The 19358-nt window shown below is 36.6% G+C and overlaps 1 protein-coding gene across 5 annotated transcripts in view; it reads right to left on the reverse strand.

The window, feature by feature from the left end:
* Positions 1-278: 278 nt before the first annotated feature.
* The window catches only part of Gbs-76A (Glycogen binding subunit 76A), a 98428-nt gene continuing 79348 nt past the window's right edge, over positions 279-19358 (reverse strand). For all 5 annotated transcript variants that reach the window (XM_033478450.2, XM_033478448.2, XM_076524073.1 and 2 more), the window contains exon 2: positions 279-15046. In XM_033478450.2, coding sequence (XP_033334341.2) covers positions 12662-14944 — 2283 coding nt within the window. In that variant the 5' untranslated portion in view covers positions 14945-15046 and the 3' untranslated portion in view covers positions 279-12661. The remainder of the gene's footprint in view (positions 15047-19358) is intronic.

Here is a 19358-nt window from a genome sequence, read left to right on the forward strand (position 1 = left end):
TATTAAATCATGGAATACTTACAATTTTCCAAATGGATAAATAGCTTTACGTATATTTTTAACAGAAAATAAAATATATGTAAAAATTACTCGACAATATCGTAAATGTTATATACTAACTGCACTACGAAAGAGTATTAATATTAATTTTAGTCGGTTCTATCTTCACTTTAATCGCTGATATTAATTTCAAGTCATGATATTTAAAATCAACACACAATATGATTGATTGACGCCTGCGGTTTACGACGATCCATGAAGGTATAGAAAGTAAACTGTTAATGTGTTCTCCATTTATTGTCTTAATAACATATAGACTATGAATTACATAGATATATTAGGTACGTTTATTTTTACGTGTAGATATTTCATTCCTCCATCATCATTTACTCCGTTTCTACTGCAAATCTATTATATCCCGTAATATTATTGTAACCGCCCCCGCAATACTCGTACGCATAAGAAGAAGCACGGGAAAAACTTATCTAGCTATAGAAACATCCAAACAAACAATGAGATTAAAAATAGATTCACTGACGGCCGCTATTTAAACTACATAAACGAGAGAGAAAATTGACAAAATGGACATGATGACAGGGAATGGGGTGGAAGACGGGAAGAGGAGAGGGGACACTACATTACAAGATCACTATTACATTTACAAGTAGTCTGTTATTTAGAAGATTAATCGTTGTGTATCAGTCTGTTATAATATTACTTTCTTTCTTCCGTCCGTTCAAAAGCCAATTCGATAACCTCTATAACGAACACTTGCAAAAAAAATTCGTATAAAGAACATTGTTTCTTCTAACAACGAACGCAATTCTTTTTTTCTCATCGAAATGTAAACGGTTCGTAGCCGTGTGTAATATAAATTCGTTTGAAGTTCCAAGAAATGGAAATATATTAAATGGACTTTCGGTTTGGCTTGTGAAAATTCGATTTAAAATTCTCGGTGGTAGTGTAAAATATTTCAATAATGTTGCTCTTATTGGGAATAACGTGTACAGTATTTCACAAAAGTATTCGGCTCCTTATAAGGTAGAATAGCTTTACAAAAATTGAACGAAATGACTTGAATTTTTTGCGATGTTGGAACTAGTTTTATAAACGATGTCTGCACAAATTTTTGCAAAATCACAATTAATTAGAATGACAACAAAAATAACATTTTTATGCTAAAACAATAATTTTAACAATGTGCTTTGCGAGTATTGGTTATTTATACATATACACGCAGAAAATATCATCGAGGTCGGTTGCATTATTTTATATTTTAAAGGGAATTTTGGCAGAATGGTAAGAATATGTTTGCTTTGTCTCGTCGAGATGGTTTATTTCACAAGACAGAAACATTTCATTAAACGATCTGATTTTTATATAATAAAATAGTAAATATTTCGCGAATTGAGAAGTACTCGTTTCCAATAGATTCTAATTAATTAGTCTTTGATAAAACGAATTTTTGAAATTTCCAAAAATAGATGCAACTGGTTTGCGAATGAAATAGTTCAACTGATAATATTTCATTGACAGCTTCGCGAGTGTTGTATTCAAAAGATCAGTGGGAAAATGTTGAGTGCAGAATTTTGGTAACAATTATAGTGAACGGTTCGCGAAATAAATTCATGCGAATCTCACAATTCTCTTTTGAGAGAGAATAAATGAATACATCTTAGACACTAATCGGTTCTCCATCGATTAACTAGCGACAGTTGACAGTTCATTCACTGTGCAGCTTTTTTTTAAACTATTTGCCGGTCTTCGATACACGAATCGTACACAACGGAGGACAACGACTTTACCAAACGAATACTTTTCTCTGCATTCGCGCAGAAACCGTGTACAAAAGCAAATGAACTTTGTAAACGTACTCTGACACGGGTCATTATCGTACCATGACCTTCGACCGATTGTAAACAAATCAAACGCGATGATTATTTTATATCGTTTCCGTCCTCCATGCGTCCACGTTCGTTTTTGAAATTCAATGATACGCTTTCGTTCAGAATTTTTTCCTTTTTCGAAGAAGTTGTTTATTATTTGAAGTTGATATTGTTTTGAAGGAATCAATATTTGATGCTTTTCCAATCGCGCTTGATGAAGATGAAAAAGCGAAATATTCAGAATGTTTTGATTGTATCAATGTCTCAGATACTTTTACCAACTATAATGACATAACACAAAAGTGACGCATTTAGAATGACTAATAATTGTTTTTAATAATCTGCATACTGTATACCGCACACCGTGGTTTATATAACTAAACTAGAAGACGAATATTTTCCACATTTTATGCACGTTGTCAATTTAGAATTAATCAGATTCAGAAAAATTTTAATGTTTTCTTAGATTTGTTCATCTGTATGAATGTGCAAATAAATTTAGTGTAAAGCAAAGAGTTTGAGAAACGGTTTGAGAATCAAATAGTAATGGCAATTTTCACCGATTTTTGTGCATTCCCATAAAAAAATGTGGAGCCATTATTATTATTATTATCATCATTTTTCAGGATTCGTTTAATTTCAATTAATAATTTAATTGATAGAGACAAAAAACCTCTGCGTCTGTGTTTCAGATATTCGAAATTGTGAACATAGATTTTTCGGTCTGATTGTGACGTAAAGATATTGGACAGTTCTCGAAAAAAAATAATGCGTTTAAAAATACAAGCAGTAAATTCTTTAAATGTCAAAAAACTTGATAGGTCGAAGCTAGGTTGAATGTATGAGTACAATGAACGAATTTACTGGTACAGATGAAGGTTAAGTGTTTCACAAACAAGTGTTTTATAAGTCTTAACTAACAAAATTGACTTGTATTGCGAGGAGCTATGAACCGGTCATTTAAAGTTGTTCTCATCGCTGCTATTAAAAAAAATTACTCTCCCGTCAATTTGACACGCGTGATGTAGTCTGCATATTTTCGTAAGCCGACACAAATGTGTTCGTTATAAATGGACGAGTCAATTTAGTTCCATTGATCTTTTGATGACACTTTTATGAAATGTAAGCAGTTGAAGTTCAAAATTCGACGGTGACGACCGGGTCCGTTTTGACCCAAGTATCAATACTTTATATACAGTAATTTTTCACAAAGGCCTCTTTATCTTCACGATTTCCATAAAATTAAGAATTTTAAAACGGGCCATACTAAAACAGCGATTTTTGGGCATTTCAGCGTTAGTCATTTTAAAAGAAATGATCTGATCATGTTAGAGCGGATGACTTGTCATTCATGATTGCTGTTATAGTCATTGAAACATTTTTTGAAAAATCCATGACTCATATTAATACTTCAAAGACCATTAATTAATCATTGCCGATAGGTAAAGTGTTAACGATATAATATATTACTAATTATAGAATTATAAATTTCACTAATTTCTACAGATTTTAGTGCACGAAGACTCACAGAAGTCACCAGTAATCACTACATACAATAAATGTCGTATCCTCGACTCAGGTTTCATGAAATAAATTTCACTAGTTTTTTTTGCGCGATTTTCGTAAACATTAACATGACAACCAATGTGTTAATAAATTAATAATCAGACATTAACATACGTCAAATTCTCGCAAAACGATATTCAATTTACAGCTTAAAATTTGGTTATTTGTAATCTTTTTATCTACTTGCAATCCTTTCACAGCCAAGACAAAGAAAAGGAGGACGAAGTACTCATAACTTTCTGCCTCCGAAAACAAGCTAAAGAATACATGAGGAATAAGCGGATTAAAGCTTATGATTATCGTGTAAAAACAGTCGGCTATAAATGGATGAAAACATTTATGTATTAAGGATTCTCATACGTTTTCTCACTCGCATTCTCTCACTTATTGTTAGTTACGCTACCCACACACGCTTCGTTTTCTTTTGATTCCTTTCATTTCTACATTCTTTCCAGAGACACGGTTTTGCCAATTATAAATATTGAAATATCTACTTAATCTGCTGATAGATAACTTGTACAGAAGGCTGTCGCTCGGTTTTAGCTTATACAGAAAATATTCGCGATATTCAGGGTGTCCCAAAATTACTGTACAAACGGGAAATAAGAGGTTCCTTAGGTCATTTGAAGTAACTTTTTCCTTAGCGAAAATGCAATCCGCGGCTTCGTTTAGGAGTTATTGAAGAAAAACAGTAACCAATGGGAGGTGAGATTAGCTAGCGCGAGGCGACCGAATCAACGAGCGGTTGAAACCGAGCTCGATTCTCATTGGTCAGTGTTTTTCGTTAATAACTGGCGAACAAAGCCGTGAATTGCATTTTCGCAAAGGAAAAAGTTACTTAAAATGACGTCAGGAAGCCCTCATTTCTCGCTTGTACAATATTTTTGGGACACCCTGTAGAGAACAAGTAAACTAATAAGTAAACAGTATATCGTTAAAATACAAACAAAGACTAATGGACGTTTTTTCTTCTTACTTCAAAGTATTAATTGATCGATGGAGTACATTTTTCCCTTTTTATTTTCATTTCAAGATAATTTATAAATTATTGTATCGCGTGAAATAAAAGAAAGCTTCGAACGATACAGTTTATGGCATTGAAAACATTTTCATATCACTTGTACTAAAACCAAGCGACTATCTTCCGTATACATATGATAATCCATATCTTTAAAGATATTTCAACATCATCGAAATCGATATCAGATTGTTTCGCATCCGCATAATTACCACGATTTAACCTCGGCATCAATTCTTATCTATTACAAACTGCAAAACGTTCTTCGGTAATTGGGCGAAAACTCACGGCTTTACAGACTAGAGGTGCGACGTATGCTTATGTATACGTTATAAAAATATAGTAAAGTTTATTGGTTATGGTTTTAATCGAGTTTTTTCGTCTCGAAAGCAGAAACGCTTTCTTTCAACAAAAAGAGAAAATCGTGACGAAATTAGCTTGATTAAATCAATTTCGTCACGAAAATCGTTGCTTTCGTTTCTCGCATTTGTTTCACCGCATTTGTATAAATATCTCGATAGTTTGAGGGTGGATGGTGCGATCATTATATGGACGAGGAAAGAATGCAGAAAAAAAACATCTCATTATCAACTAAATAATGGAAATAAAATGAGAATTTCAATGTTCCAAATGTAGAAGCAAGATGTGAACTGGAACTCCGTTGTTATTAGACTGCGGATCATCATGGATTTATCGCTAACGAAAATGTCTAAAAATATTGAAATATATTTTTCATTTATTTTCAGTCAATAAAGGCTATTAACACATTGACGGCCGCGCCGAAAACATCTCAAAATATTTCAGAGAATTAAAGTATTTTAATCAATTAAATTAAACTTGCAAAGCAAAGTTATATGACGTCGACTAAATAAAATTAAGAAATTTTTATGGATTCGCATAGAAATTAAATTTTAAATAATTTCGTCACCCGCGTACGGGTGACGCGGCAATCGAAGTGTTAATGGTGAAACTATGATTTTTCTTGGTTACGGTTTCTTCAATCTTGACCACAAAAATAACAAAACAGCAAAAACATACGCAGTCTATCGTTAAATTTTTCGTTCTTCTACAGTTCGTTCGATCCAAAATGGCTGCCAGTCAGGAAGCAGGATTTCGATTCCTCGAGCAAGCAATCGAAAAATTGCACCAAGTTGCAGTGAAAAGTAATTGAAAAACCCTTGTTTCAGATATCGATTAAAACTCGAGAAGTGTAAATTAGAGATTTAATCACCGACAATATTATCGACAATATCGTTAAGAGATAACGATAGTATCAGCAATTTTATCGATGATCGTTAGTCGCATCTCTAGCATGCATAAAAATATAAACACTTTCTTATAGAACCATTTGAAATCATAGACTTATAAGAACATAAGACTTGTAAGAAGTAAGTAATAATACTTGTAAGAACAGAATTTCGTATAATAATTTTGTCAATAAAGTTTGAGCCGAAATGCATAAATTCGTTTAACAGATTCACTCGGTACGTTCATTAAACTTGTATAATGCATTGCGTTACAAAGTAATCGTTACAAAGTAATGACAATTATTGTTTCAATGCGGGGAGCTTCGTGCGAATAATACAATGCAGAACAAAGCAAATACTTTTATTAAAACTCGTTTAATATTAACATTCAATATAAAACTATTTATCGGTAATAATTTAATAATCAAATGTTATAATATTTCAAGTGCCTCTCCGTATTTTTTAACTCTCTGAAAATAAGTATCCAGATTTGTACATCGAGAAATATGGTTATTATGTTAGATGTTATCTTTCATTTATAAACCACACGTTCAATGAACAATGAGGACAGTGATCATTCCTTTTAACAACAGTCGACCGAAGTATACCGAAAGATAATTTTGAATTGAACCATGAAAACAAAGATTGTAGTAATATTCACACATTTAACATCGGTATTGTAATGTTCATCGTAATTCTACGTCAACGGACGATATTTAAGAAGTACTTCGCGATTTTAATTTCTACTATAAACGAAATACAGTAATATTTCCCTAATTGACGCTCAGATTGTGCACAAAAATAGACAATTTGGGAAGAGGAGGTACGATTATTTGAGCCTTGCGGCTCGTTTTTATAGTTACCAATTGTCAACAACTATGAAAACGAGTCGCAAGGCTCGATTATCCAATTTGTCCATTTCTCTGTAAAATCTGTGCGTCAATTAAGGAGAATGTATTATGGCCTTAATGGAAGTTACAAAAATAGAAATCATCATTGACCCGCGTGGCTCGGAACGTGTTAAAGCTGTAACAATTCATCTGTTTTGCATGAATTTAAATTACAAAAACGTGAAATTGACAAAAGGAACACGTACAATGTTCGTAGGCGTTATTCGACTCTTACAGCCAACATGTTGGACCAAACGTGCGAGAATAACGAAATTAAGTACTCGAGACGAATCCTCGACGCAAATTGTCGACACAAAACACGTGAAATCGATCGCCGTAATCGAATCAGAAGGAATGGCACAGCGCATAAATTTTTCGACGCCCGAGACCACGGTTACATTGTTCTTTCGTATATTCCAAAGTTCCTTAACGAGGGGCATCAAAAGTTTGGCCATTTATCAGGGGATATTATCCACGAGGCGACAACTTTCAGAAACTCAAACACCGTCACCGTCTCTGTCGCGAACAGTCACGTCACAATGCTGATCTCGAGTGGCAATTGTAACTTCTTGAATGCCGTGGATGATCGTTGTTTTCGTGTAAACAGACTTGCGCTCTAACAGTACAACATTTATAAAAATCGTCAATTTTTGTTCGTCAATGGCGTATCTTGTATTTTGAAAGAGATAATTCTGGAGAGAGTTCTTTCGACATGTTAACGAGTAACAGGAACGAATCGAAATTTTGATTATCAGTTGAGTACATTTGATTTATGACAATATACTAATGTCTAATGTCGCAATTATTGACAGTGTATAGATGTGTTTCTGTGAGAAACTGTTGAATAAATCTATTGATTTCGGCAATTCTGATCAAAACAGAGAATCTTTCGATAAATTGATTCATAAAATTCATTTAACATTATAGAATTTCTATTGCACCAACATTTTCAAGAATTAATTGAATATAAGATTCAATATGTATATTTATAACAGCGTATGTATATATGTATGTATGTATGTATGTGTGTACGTATGTATGTATGTATATATGTAGACTGCGGATTTTGTGTATTTATATGAAGAATATTTGATCTCGCGAAACTCGGCACAGAGAAATGTTTAAAAAGTTTCAAAATCTTTACCGTCTCTGAAATACATATAATAGGACTTCCAATAGTGTAAACAATATTTTTTCCAATTCCATTGGTAAATTAATTCGTACAAATTTATATTTGCATAAAGACTAATAGTTACAATAGTAAGTAACAAGTGATCATTTTCTGTAGCTGTCTGTGCAGAGTGTTCGTGAACTCAAGCTTTGCTGTGTACAGGCTGCGAATTTTATGCATTTACGATGAAAAAGAATAGGCGAAATACAACGCGGTAAAAACATCGGAAGAATCTAGAAATACTGTTATCTTATTTCGAATCTCTTAAAAATCGTTAAAACGGGAAATAATTGAGGTAGAAATCGTTCAGTTTGCATAAAGAACCGCAGTCTAGTTACGTGAATCGTTGATTAAGGATCGTACGGAAAGATCTTGGATATTAAACTGACGTTTCTCGAGAATCTAAAAGTTTTAGTTCATAAATTAAAAATAATTCAGTCGTATAAGCTCTTTCATATTTTTAGCTCAATATGAAAAATCTCTCACTTCTGTAGAATCGAAGATAAGGTCGGTGTCTATTGGGTTGAGTAGATGATTCGTGCAATTTGCGTACACGTTTGAAGTCCATAAATAATACAGGAATTTTAGTACGGTATTTTAATCGCGTCCGATTATTTACAATTTCATTTGATCAGAAGTATTTCCGTCAAATAGACAAAAGTTTCGAAATATGTTTCACTCAACCCGATACAACTAAATAAACACCCGTTACTTCACAGTGGACTCCAGCTTCCGCAACGTGATGAAAATGTTCTTGGGTTTTAACGATCAACTGTCCGTAGAATTTTCAATAACTTCATCGTTTCAACACGTGGAAGAATATAGTTCTTTTTTTTTATTGTTAATTAAAATAGAAATCTACTTTGTTTCGTGGATATATGTACACAGTAATTGTAGAAGGCTTCCATATCGACTGAATAATACCTGATTGTATAATATAAATATATTGGGCTTCAATAATGGTGGTTGCAATGTGTCTAACAGCAACCAAGATAAGCGATCGATGAATGATTCGGCGAACGCTTAGGATACATTTCGATAGGAAGAAACACCTTAAAAACTACCTGGCACTAGGTTGGAAGCATTATTTTACTTGTTTGTTCTTTATATTAACATTGTAACGACCGTCGACGTCGGTGCGACGTCATTCAAATTCCAGCGCGATTGATAGTAGCTTCACTCGATTTGTTCACTCATTTATTTATTAAATATTTATACTTCCTTGGATTTTACACATTCGTAATCTCTGAATTTGTTCACGCAAACGGTAAAAATGATATTTTTTAAACTTTTTGACAGCAATTGCCAGCCCTAGCGACAATTCGTTTAAAAACTAGTCGGCCGTTATAGTATTAATAACAGTTCGATAGAAATAATAATAATAATCTATCCCTATAAGGTAAATTAAAATAATCTCGTAATACGTATATACAAAAAACAGATGTAAACAGTAGCACGTGATACCAGTTGTGTTCTAAAATCAATGTAAAATTTCTCAAAATATACAAACACTTGTATTCCGATCTAACAGCGGAATTCCGTTTGTACGAACTTCATTTATATGAACTAAACTGTATAACAGTGCCCGCGACTGAGACCGAACACTGTCCTGAACCGAATTTTAATGCGATGTGAACGTGAACTCATCTTAAATGATCGAAAAATCGTGGTCAACGGTTGGAAGCAGGTGGATGGATACCTGTTACATGAACCATCCGATTATGCGAATCAACATGTCTCCCAACAGGTTCATATAAATAGAGTTCTACTGTAATAATAGTTCATATTGTCGAGCTAAATATACATATAGGTATCTCTGATGGTGAAGATACGCGTGCATCGTGTAAAAAGCGCTATAAAATATATCTATGATGTATGCTTATAGAAGACAAGAGAAAATGTCAGTGTTATAAAAGGATCGAGATTCGAAAGACATACGAGAGTCGTTTTCGAGACACACTTTGACCACCAGTACTGAGACCATACATGCACGCTTCGTTGCAAGAATTCACGCCGCACGGGCACCGTGTCTTTAATCGCGAGGTCAGGGCTTCGATCACCCTAAGTAAGATGAAACTTCGTAAACCGTCGCGTTGCACGCATTTCAAACGTTTAAAACGCTGTCTCGGTTTACCCCCAAAAGTTACAAATTCTCCGAATTGAACAAAACGGATCTTCTCTAAAACAATTAAACGAAAGTTCGTATATTGATTTTTTACGGAAAATGTTATTTGTCTTATAGTACTGTTGCGACTAAAAATGACTCTTGAACAGCGTTTCTCAATATAAACAATCGAACGGTATACATAGCATGGTTTAATATAACGTTTAACAATTTCGTCGCGGAACACGCTGTTTTTCCAAGAATCGGAGAAAAATGTGTCAAATTGGCACGAGGAATGAACGAGTTTAAGGAAATATGATGTTCGTAGGGCTCACCTAAAATAAATTCTAGTCTTTACGGATGCCTCGCACAATCGAAGGATAGGTAAACTGATAAAAGAATGTATAAAAAAAAGGTTTGACTTCAAGCGTTCATGCCCGTGATCATGTTTGTTAGATGTTAAATGTTAGTGAAAGCAATATCCACCAATTGACGTACAAAGCTCTCTTGGTAGTCTTACCATTCAAGTCTTTCAGCAGTGCAACTAGTTAAACAAATGCAGTTATAATATATTACATTTACATATATACGTTATATTACGCACGCGAAATACATATACTAATTCTGTGATTTGAAAATGTTATCCAAGCTGTATTTAGAAATTAAGTAAAGTATTAGCAGTTGCATAACTGCGCTTGGGGGTTTGGGCAAGATTTGGGTAAGAATAAACGAACAAGATGGAACAGATTCAATAAAATATTGAACGACGGCGAAAAGTATAAACAATGAAAGTCTCTATAGTGCAAAGAATGAAAATGCTGGGAGAGTTAAAAAAGAATGTACGTTTATTAAAATAGAGATGGCTACATTATGTCGACAATGCTGTCTCTATCATCGAATAAGAACAGCGTTTACAAGCATGATCAGCTACGTTTTGTTCTTATCTGTTCTTTTGTTCTAACGAACACGAATGCTTGAAATCAAACCTATTGATATTTTCAGACACCACACGGTATAATACTTTTCTCCCCGGCTTTCCAATGCCACAACGTAATTCGATCAACGAATGAGATAACAAAGAAACGAATTATTGCATCATCTACCCCCTCGACATAATGTTATGTACACGCGAAATATTTGCTGCTGCCTAATTCGATTTCACGGAGCAATTAGAAGTTCGAACACCCGTTTCCTCCCCGATCGTTTCACAGTACGAAACCGTGCAACGAAGCGTACATCCGTGTAGCGTACAGTTCCTTGTTCTTTATATGTATAGAAAGCACTTTATACGAAGAGAACTATTAAAAAATATAACGATATTTTTTCCATACAGGTCGTCTTACCGGTAGTTTTCATTTTATCGTATAAGTATGTGTATCGCCTATTGCCTGAAACTGATTCAAAAACGAAAATTTCGAGACCCAGCTGCAGCGATCATGATTACAAAATGAACACCGGTCGTTATTAGGCTGCGGACATTATCCAGCTATAGCGTCATTGGTCGTCGAAAACTTTATCTTTGAACAAATTCAGTGACATCCTTTTTAGTCTTTCGAATACGCGCAATAGGATCTCTAAACGAAGGAATAATATATTCCGCGATTTCTCTCGATTTCTACAGAATAACACAAAAATCTATATCTGCGTAAAGATCTGCAGTCTAGCTCCTATCATCGTGTCTTAGAATGTTTTCTTGTAATTTAAATCGCTGCCAACAGAATTTTCGTGTTCGATCGTGTTATCGAATGCTACTATCGAATTGGTTCGTCGTTATTGCGGTTTGTTACTCGAGGCAGTAGCAAGATCAAAGGCTATCGGTTCGTAGCAAACGACGTTGGTGTCATCAAATTCGGCTAGTTTTCCTGATCGGCATACCTTGCGAATCAATCCACGGAACAGACGTGCTCATACGGCTCGAATCGCTGTAAATACATACGAACGTTCCGTTCTCATCGTGATCTGCCTCGAACGATCACCGGCCTAAGCGGTCTGTCGTTCGCCGTGGCTGCTCCGAAAAACACATTTTCAAAATCTCTCAATCCGTCAGTACGATTTTCCTCGGCTTCTCCTGCGCGCGATTCGACATTCCCCGATCGGAATTCGAAGAGAAGAGGAGAAACCGTCGGCAAATCCGCCGCGCTTGTCACGCGTTACTCATAAATAAAAATGTTCATTTTCGAGGGGTATCCTCTCGAAAACACCGAGTTCCATAAACCATACAAAACATCTCCACAAAATCAAGCACAGTTCGCAACGTTAAAAACCATTCTAATCAAATCGATTCCCTTAAAAAAGTAGTCAACTCGTTAGAAGACAAAAAAGAAAGAAAATAGAGAAATAAGTTACATATAAAATCGTATACATATACAGATACAAAATCGTATATACGTATACGATGTTCACCGTTCGAACCTCGTATATAGCAAACAATTCCTTTCCGACGTTCACCTCCGCGTTAATATAATATACTCTAGATACAAGTAGATATGCTTGTGCAAACAAGGAACAACGAACGTGTAAAAAATATCAGTCTAACGGCCGCGTCGTATTCTTCCGGTCCACTCGCAGGCTCTTTCGGGAGATGAGATGGCAGGAAGGAATAATTGACGCCATTGTGTGATCCCTGCTCGGCGATCAGGCTCGTTCTGTACAGTAGCTACACTTTAGGAACGTTTATCAATCCGTAGGCTTTCTCGATCCCTTCTTCGCGGGATCCGTAATGCTCTCGAAACTTTCTGGTCATCCATCGTTAGCAACCCATCGCGAAGAACAGCCTCCATCAGTAAAACACCGGCGACCATTCGTGCTCGCGGTTCTCGGACGCGGTGATGGGCATGTATCCGATAGGGGACGACGTCTTGAGACATTGAAAGCAATAATTAATCCCAGCGTTGTTGTCCCAGTACTGTTCGCCCTTGCACTGGAAACGGACAGCGAATTCCAGCCTTTGGCCCACGGACAACGTGTGACAGTAAAGAACGAACGAGAAAGTGTCGCTGAAACCGTCGCAGGAGTTGGGCACGTAGGTGGCCTGCAGGTCGCTGTAGTTCCTCCAGGAGTTCAGCGTGTATCTGATGTGCACGGACTTATGGAAGTCCAGATTGATCACCCGAACCGTCCCCTGGATGCTCAAAGAAATGGGATCCTGGACGAGAGCGTTCTCCAGACAGACTTTGCGCTCTCTAACAAGGTCCAGAAAGTTGGACATACCGCCTGGCTGCTGGAACAGTGGCACCAACGTTCTGTCCAACTTCCGGCCAGGCAGCACGCAGCCAGAAGATCGTCTAGTATCCGAGTATCCGTTTTCCCAGGTGTTTGAAACTGTGTTCACAGGACTGGTGTCCTTCTGGAAGATGTCGTTGTAAATCAAGTCGCTGTACGCCGAGTTAGGCACCTTCGGGATCTCGTCCAAAAACGTCCGGACGTCCGCCAGGTCCAAACCCAGCACGTCCGCGAATCTCACGATCTTCTTCCTTCCCGGAGTCCCCGGAGGTGTCTTCCCGGTCTTCAGCGAGGAGCAACGTCTGATCTTCTGCGGTCTCTCCACCTCCTCCCCTTCCTCCCCCTCCTCCTCCTCCTCCTCCTCTTCCTCCTGGATCGATTCCTTGACCTCCTGGTTGGGAACGGGGATGTCGACTCGGACAGCTGGACTGGTCGTCAGCTTCTGCAACAGGATGCACATCTTGTCCTCGTCGCTCTTGTTCGTCACGTTGCCATCCTCGATCTGCAGCTGAACCTCGTTCTTCAGCGTCTCCACGACCCTTTCGCCCGAGGAACACTCCAATGTTAGCGCGCCTGGTATGTTAATCATGCTACTGTACGTAGAATGGTCGCCCTGCTCGTTGCCAGCGGCTTCTTCGACTTTCAGAGCGCACAACTCCGGCGGCCCGACTTTCGGGCTTTCCTCGTCGTACGGCAGGTCGTCCTCGTTCGTGTTCTCCGAGGAATCCGGTGACTCGTCCTTGATCAGATTTCTGGCATTCTTAATGTCCTCCAGCTTTCCATTCTCCGAAATCCCGTTCACGAAGTCGACCTGGTCAACGCCGAGCTGCGTCTCCTCGTCGTTCCGCGAGATAAGTATTCTGGGAGCATGAACGGGTATCTCCGAGTCAGAATGCGACTTTGGCAGCCGATTCTGCGGCACGCTCGGTGTAGAGAGGATTTTCGACGGTGTCTCATCCTGCAGGGACATAGTACTCTCGTCGAAAGTGCTCCATAGCGACTCGTGGCTCGGCGAGGTTGTCTCTAACGAGCTTCTCTCGATAGAGTCCTCGGAGTTAGGCAGAACTTCGTTGTTCCTGAGCTCCTGGACATTGTTTCTCTGCAAAGAGGAGCTAGACTCTGAGGTGTCCTCGGAATGCTGGTCCGCCGCGCTGACTTCTGGTCGCCTGCGGTAGACCAGGCCTTTGCCTTTCGTCGTTTCGCAGCCGTTCGAAAGATTCGAGGTGGTTACTTCGCTGTCCGAGGTGGTCACTGGATCGAAGTAGACTTCGTTCTTCTTCTCAACGTCCGAGGTCTCGGGGTCGAAGTAGAGCTCCGAAGAATCGCTGTCCGGCGATGTTCCGGTGATAGGCGACGCGAATACGCAGCCGGATTCTAGGTCTACGTTCGAGTGAATCGCTTTGGGACCATTAGTCGTACAGTTGCGGTCGCGGTGGTTCATCTTCAACACTTCTGGGTTGACCAGAAGGTCCGCTAATTCTGCAGCGGTAGCTTCCTCGGCCGGCGAACTGAGACCGTCCTCGATGTCGAGGTCAAAGTCGAAGCAGAGATCTGTTTTCGGACTGTGGCGAGGTTGATGTTGTAGAACGTGATTGGTCGTCGCGTTGTTCGTTAGGGATTTCGATGTCGTCGAGGAGGGGCACAGCCAGGACGTTTCCTTGGGATTCGTGTCCGAGTTTTTCGGGGAATTGTCCTCGCTTCCTAGCGACGTTAGTCGACGATGAAGACGTCTGGCGAAGGCCTCCGCTCGACCGCGACAGCTGCTCGGGAACAAGGAGCTGACTAGACCGCAAGAAGGACCGCTGCCGTGGGCGCTGCCAGCCGAATCTGTGCTGCCCATCTCGAGGACGGACGAGCCGGATGACCCGGAGGCGTGCCGGCCCTCCGAGGGCGAGGTCGTCGTGCTACTCGGGTCTTCCGACTCTTGGCTTCCGCTGTTCGCCTAAAAAAAAAACACCAGAAAATACACTTTACCATCGAGGTTTTCATTAGTTATAACTAGTAACTTATCTCCTAGAACTTTCTCGATTGTAATCATTTTTTCGTTTCTTAATCTCTGCTGGGAACGAAAATTTATGTTTATTGTGAGCATTCATTTATTTGAATTATTAACCCTTAACTATCGTTGCCTCTCCACGAGACCGCTATTAATTACTTATTCATTTGTGGTGATAATATGATTGGAAGAAAAATTAAAAAAAGAAATGAAACTATTCAATAAACTTGCTTCTTCATCATTAATGTGCAAAACAAGAGCAATCGATTTTGTGTCCACCACATAACGTCGACGGCCTGTGAGACCGCTAATAGTGTTACGTAAGTTTTAATGGATGTAGTAGTTAAGGGTTAAATACAGCACTCTCTCCCAGAAGTTCGCTGTACGGAGCTGTAAGAAAATATGTTCCATGAAAATGGAGTATCGGTAGATTCCCTTCGGAACGTGGAAAGTGAAACAAACAGTTGCCCCACTAAAGATGTATATCACTTTCGGTATGCATGGAACGAACTATTAGCTGTTAGAAGAGTTGCTTTTCAAATACATACGAACAGGCTTCCTTACTCAGTAGCGGAGATAGCGTTCGCAAGCGACGAAGGAGACTGCGAATTACTGTAAAGCGAATTGATAACAAGAGCACCGAATTTTATTTTGACTTCAAAAAATGGAGTAAGACAGGTTATTACTTGAAATCGACTACGAATTAGACTCACCAAAGTACAAGTGGTTTATTTCAATTATTTCAGTTATTTCAATTATTTCAATTTTTCAATTATTTAAATTATTATAATTATTCCAATTATTTCAATTATTTCGTTTACTTCGTTTATTTCGTTTGTTTCGTTTGTTTCGTTTGTTTCGTTTATTTCGTTTATTTCGTTTATTTCGTTTATTTCGTTTATTTCGTTTATTTCGTTTATTTCGTTTATTTCGTTTATTTCGTTTATTTCGTTTATTTCGTTTATTTCGTTTATTTCGTTTATTTCGTTTATTTCGTTTATTTCGTTTATTTATTTTTTTATTTTATTTTATTTATTTTGTTTATTTATTTTATTTATTTCGTTTATTTATTTATTTTATTTATTTCGTTTATTTATTTTATTTATTTCGTTTATTTATTTATTTTATTTATTTCGTTTATTTATTTATTTTATTTATTTATTTTATTTATTTCGTTTATTTATTTCGTTTATTTATTTATTTCGTTTATTTATTTCGTTTATTTATTTATTTCGTTTATTTATTTATTTTATTTATTTCGTTTATTTATTTATTTTATTTATTTCGTTTATTTATTTATTTTATTTATTTCGTTTATTTATTTTTATTTATTTTATTTACGACAAGTTTCCTTTATGTATGTCTACAGTCTTTGTTTCGATTTTTATTAAAGAAACGAATACAGTAGAACCTCCATTAAGGTTTACAGTCGTATTAATATTTATGGTCATGAGCGACTTGATGACTTGATACATTTACCGTTTACATTTCTCGAAAAATTCTGTGTCGTATTATCGACGATCAAAAAAAATATCTACGATGAGCCAAGTACTATACGAACACCTTTTTGAACAGAATAACTTCTATATATTTTAGGTAAGTGACCGAAAATTTCTTGAGATATTAGAGGGACTACTTTACTAAAAACTATTCGATTAAACAATTTTTGCAAAAATTTCAATTGGTTGGATCGTCTTACTTATTCATATGTGAAATGTATTCAGATAATGGAGAATTTATATAACAGCGATTCAGATAATGAAGATTGTCGTGAGATCGTTATTTCATTCGTGTTAATTTTTGGCTGTGTTCATTTATGTTGTTTCTGTCATTCTTCACTTGTATTGTTTCCGATTTTCTTTACTTATGTCCTTTCCGGCTTCGTTCATTTACGTTGATTCTCAATGTAGTCAGTATGACCACTATAAGATTTTTTAGTCGTAGTTCAGCAGTATTTTAGAAATGCGCGCAAAAAACATATATAGATACATAAACTGACTAAGCCAGTTTGTTGAATTATATTTTCGATACTCGTGTCTCTCCAACGCACATAAAACGTGTCCATACATTAAACAAAATGGCAGTGCAATTTTATGTGGCTCCCTGAATCACCCACCACATTCCTGTCTACAATTACCCCCATAATGAGCTGCATTGGAGACCGAGCATGAATAACGTTAATTGTGCCGGAGGTGAAGTATAATCTTGTAAAACTTGAATTTAATGGGTGTTTCGTAACGTAACGCGGAGGCCACCAGGGTTCACGATCGTCATTTGAATACAATTCGTGTGGACTGTGCCGAAGACCGAGTCCCAGGTTCGCGAACATCTCTGCGTCTGGTATCGGTATCAGCTCGTAAATCTTATTTTCCATTAAATTGAACGGTGTAACACATTCGCATCGTCAAATAAAAGATAATTTATATGGTTCCTCGCAGTGCGCATATTTATTAGTTCACAGTGTTCGCACTAAGATCCTTCACATTTATTACCTTTTTATTATTTCTCTACAAATAAAACAGCTGCGTACTGGTCAACTGTGTGTTGCACAAATTGACGATTTTATAACTCATTCATAAGAAAGAGGAGAATGCATAATTTTACGATGAATGGTAGTGAAAGTTTTGTTATGGTAATAAAAGTTAATTTTATGCAAATGATACATTGTCAGAACTAATAAGCAGATGGCCGACATTCTTGGTATATAACCGAAATGATCAAATACGCGTCCGATCAGATAATACAGATATATTAAAACTGCTTTAGATGTTGCACATACATACTGCAATACAAACTGCAATTGGAATTATGAAAGAAATTATAAAAATATTAAAAGTATTGTAAGAATCGTTTTCATATAATTTGATAACGATACACTGTGCAATAGGGGTGAAACGTGAAACCTGCAAAATCTATTGAAGGTAAAATGTGCCATTTTTAGCAGCAAATGTAGAAAATCATGGTGATTTACGACCTTTACACAACGCTCTATGTACACGAGTATAATCACATCGTTATTCTCTTACGATCTCAGAAAAAGCAACGAATACATATTTATACACGAGTATATTTGCAGTCTAGTGATCAAAACTGACTTCTCTTTCTTTCGTTGGCGCAAATGAATAGCAATGTTATACAATAGTTTACAACGACGACCGATCCAACAGCTGTGAAGCACAATGTCGTATATAAATTGCAAGGAATGTGAATGGGACATATTAGTCCGCCTGTGACTGTCAGCTTCAGAATAGTCTCAATGATTATATAGCTAATGACTGATCTGCCAAAACCTAATTTTATTCAGACTATACGTAGGTTGCAGTTGCAAACACGAGGAAATGACGGAGGTAAATGAAAGATTGATGATTCTTGTTTCTCATGTTTCCTCTGATTTTGTCCATATTTCATTTTTCTTGAACTACGTTTTTTGTCGACTTTCAACAGGATCACACATTCGTTTGTAAATTTGCAAAATTCGAACGGGAACAAAAATCGTAATTAATTCTTCGGTAAATTATTCAGATTCATGCAAAGAACCGATAGCGTTTCAATTCTCCTGTTCTCGCTTTCGTTTTATTTCTTGTGCTACAAAATGAAACCAACTTTTACTCGTTAATTTGGTGAGAATCAGTATTTGACGAATTAATTTAGCGTAAAGCGGAGAATTTATTTAAAGACTAACTCCGCCAACGCTCATTCTTACATAATTCAACGTACAAATTTAGGTTGGTGATTTCATGATTCAGATAAAACTATTGTTATAGTTTGCTAATATACTGTTAAACTATCCTTCTTCCAATCTTGCACGGACTTTATTATTAAAATATTACAGAAAACTGTCAAGGAGAAGCTAATGTTCATTTGAATATAACATAATTAATTCGATTCCACTCAAACTGTATTCTGCATTTACATTGAAAATCTTCACGCGAATATTTTCATTCAGTAATTTAAACAAATTGGAACGAAAGACTCTGCACACTTTCGTAACCCCTTCACGACTAAAGGAAACATTTTTCCCCATTTTAAAATTGGTGATTGTCGTATTTAATTATTAGTTATTTTTAATACAAAACGCAATTTGTCAGCACACAACATGCAAACAGCGGAAAAAATAAAAACGTGAGCAAATCGTGCTAAACGACGCATAGATAGGACGCGTATACATATATGTATATTGATATTAATATATAATATTAATAATAAAAATAAATTGAGTTATAACTTTCTAAAGTAACACATTAAACATTAAAAATGA

Source organism: Megalopta genalis, chromosome 8 (assembly GCF_051020955.1).
Source record: "Megalopta genalis isolate 19385.01 chromosome 8, iyMegGena1_principal, whole genome shotgun sequence".
Taxonomy (NCBI): Eukaryota; Metazoa; Arthropoda; class Insecta; order Hymenoptera; family Halictidae; genus Megalopta; species Megalopta genalis.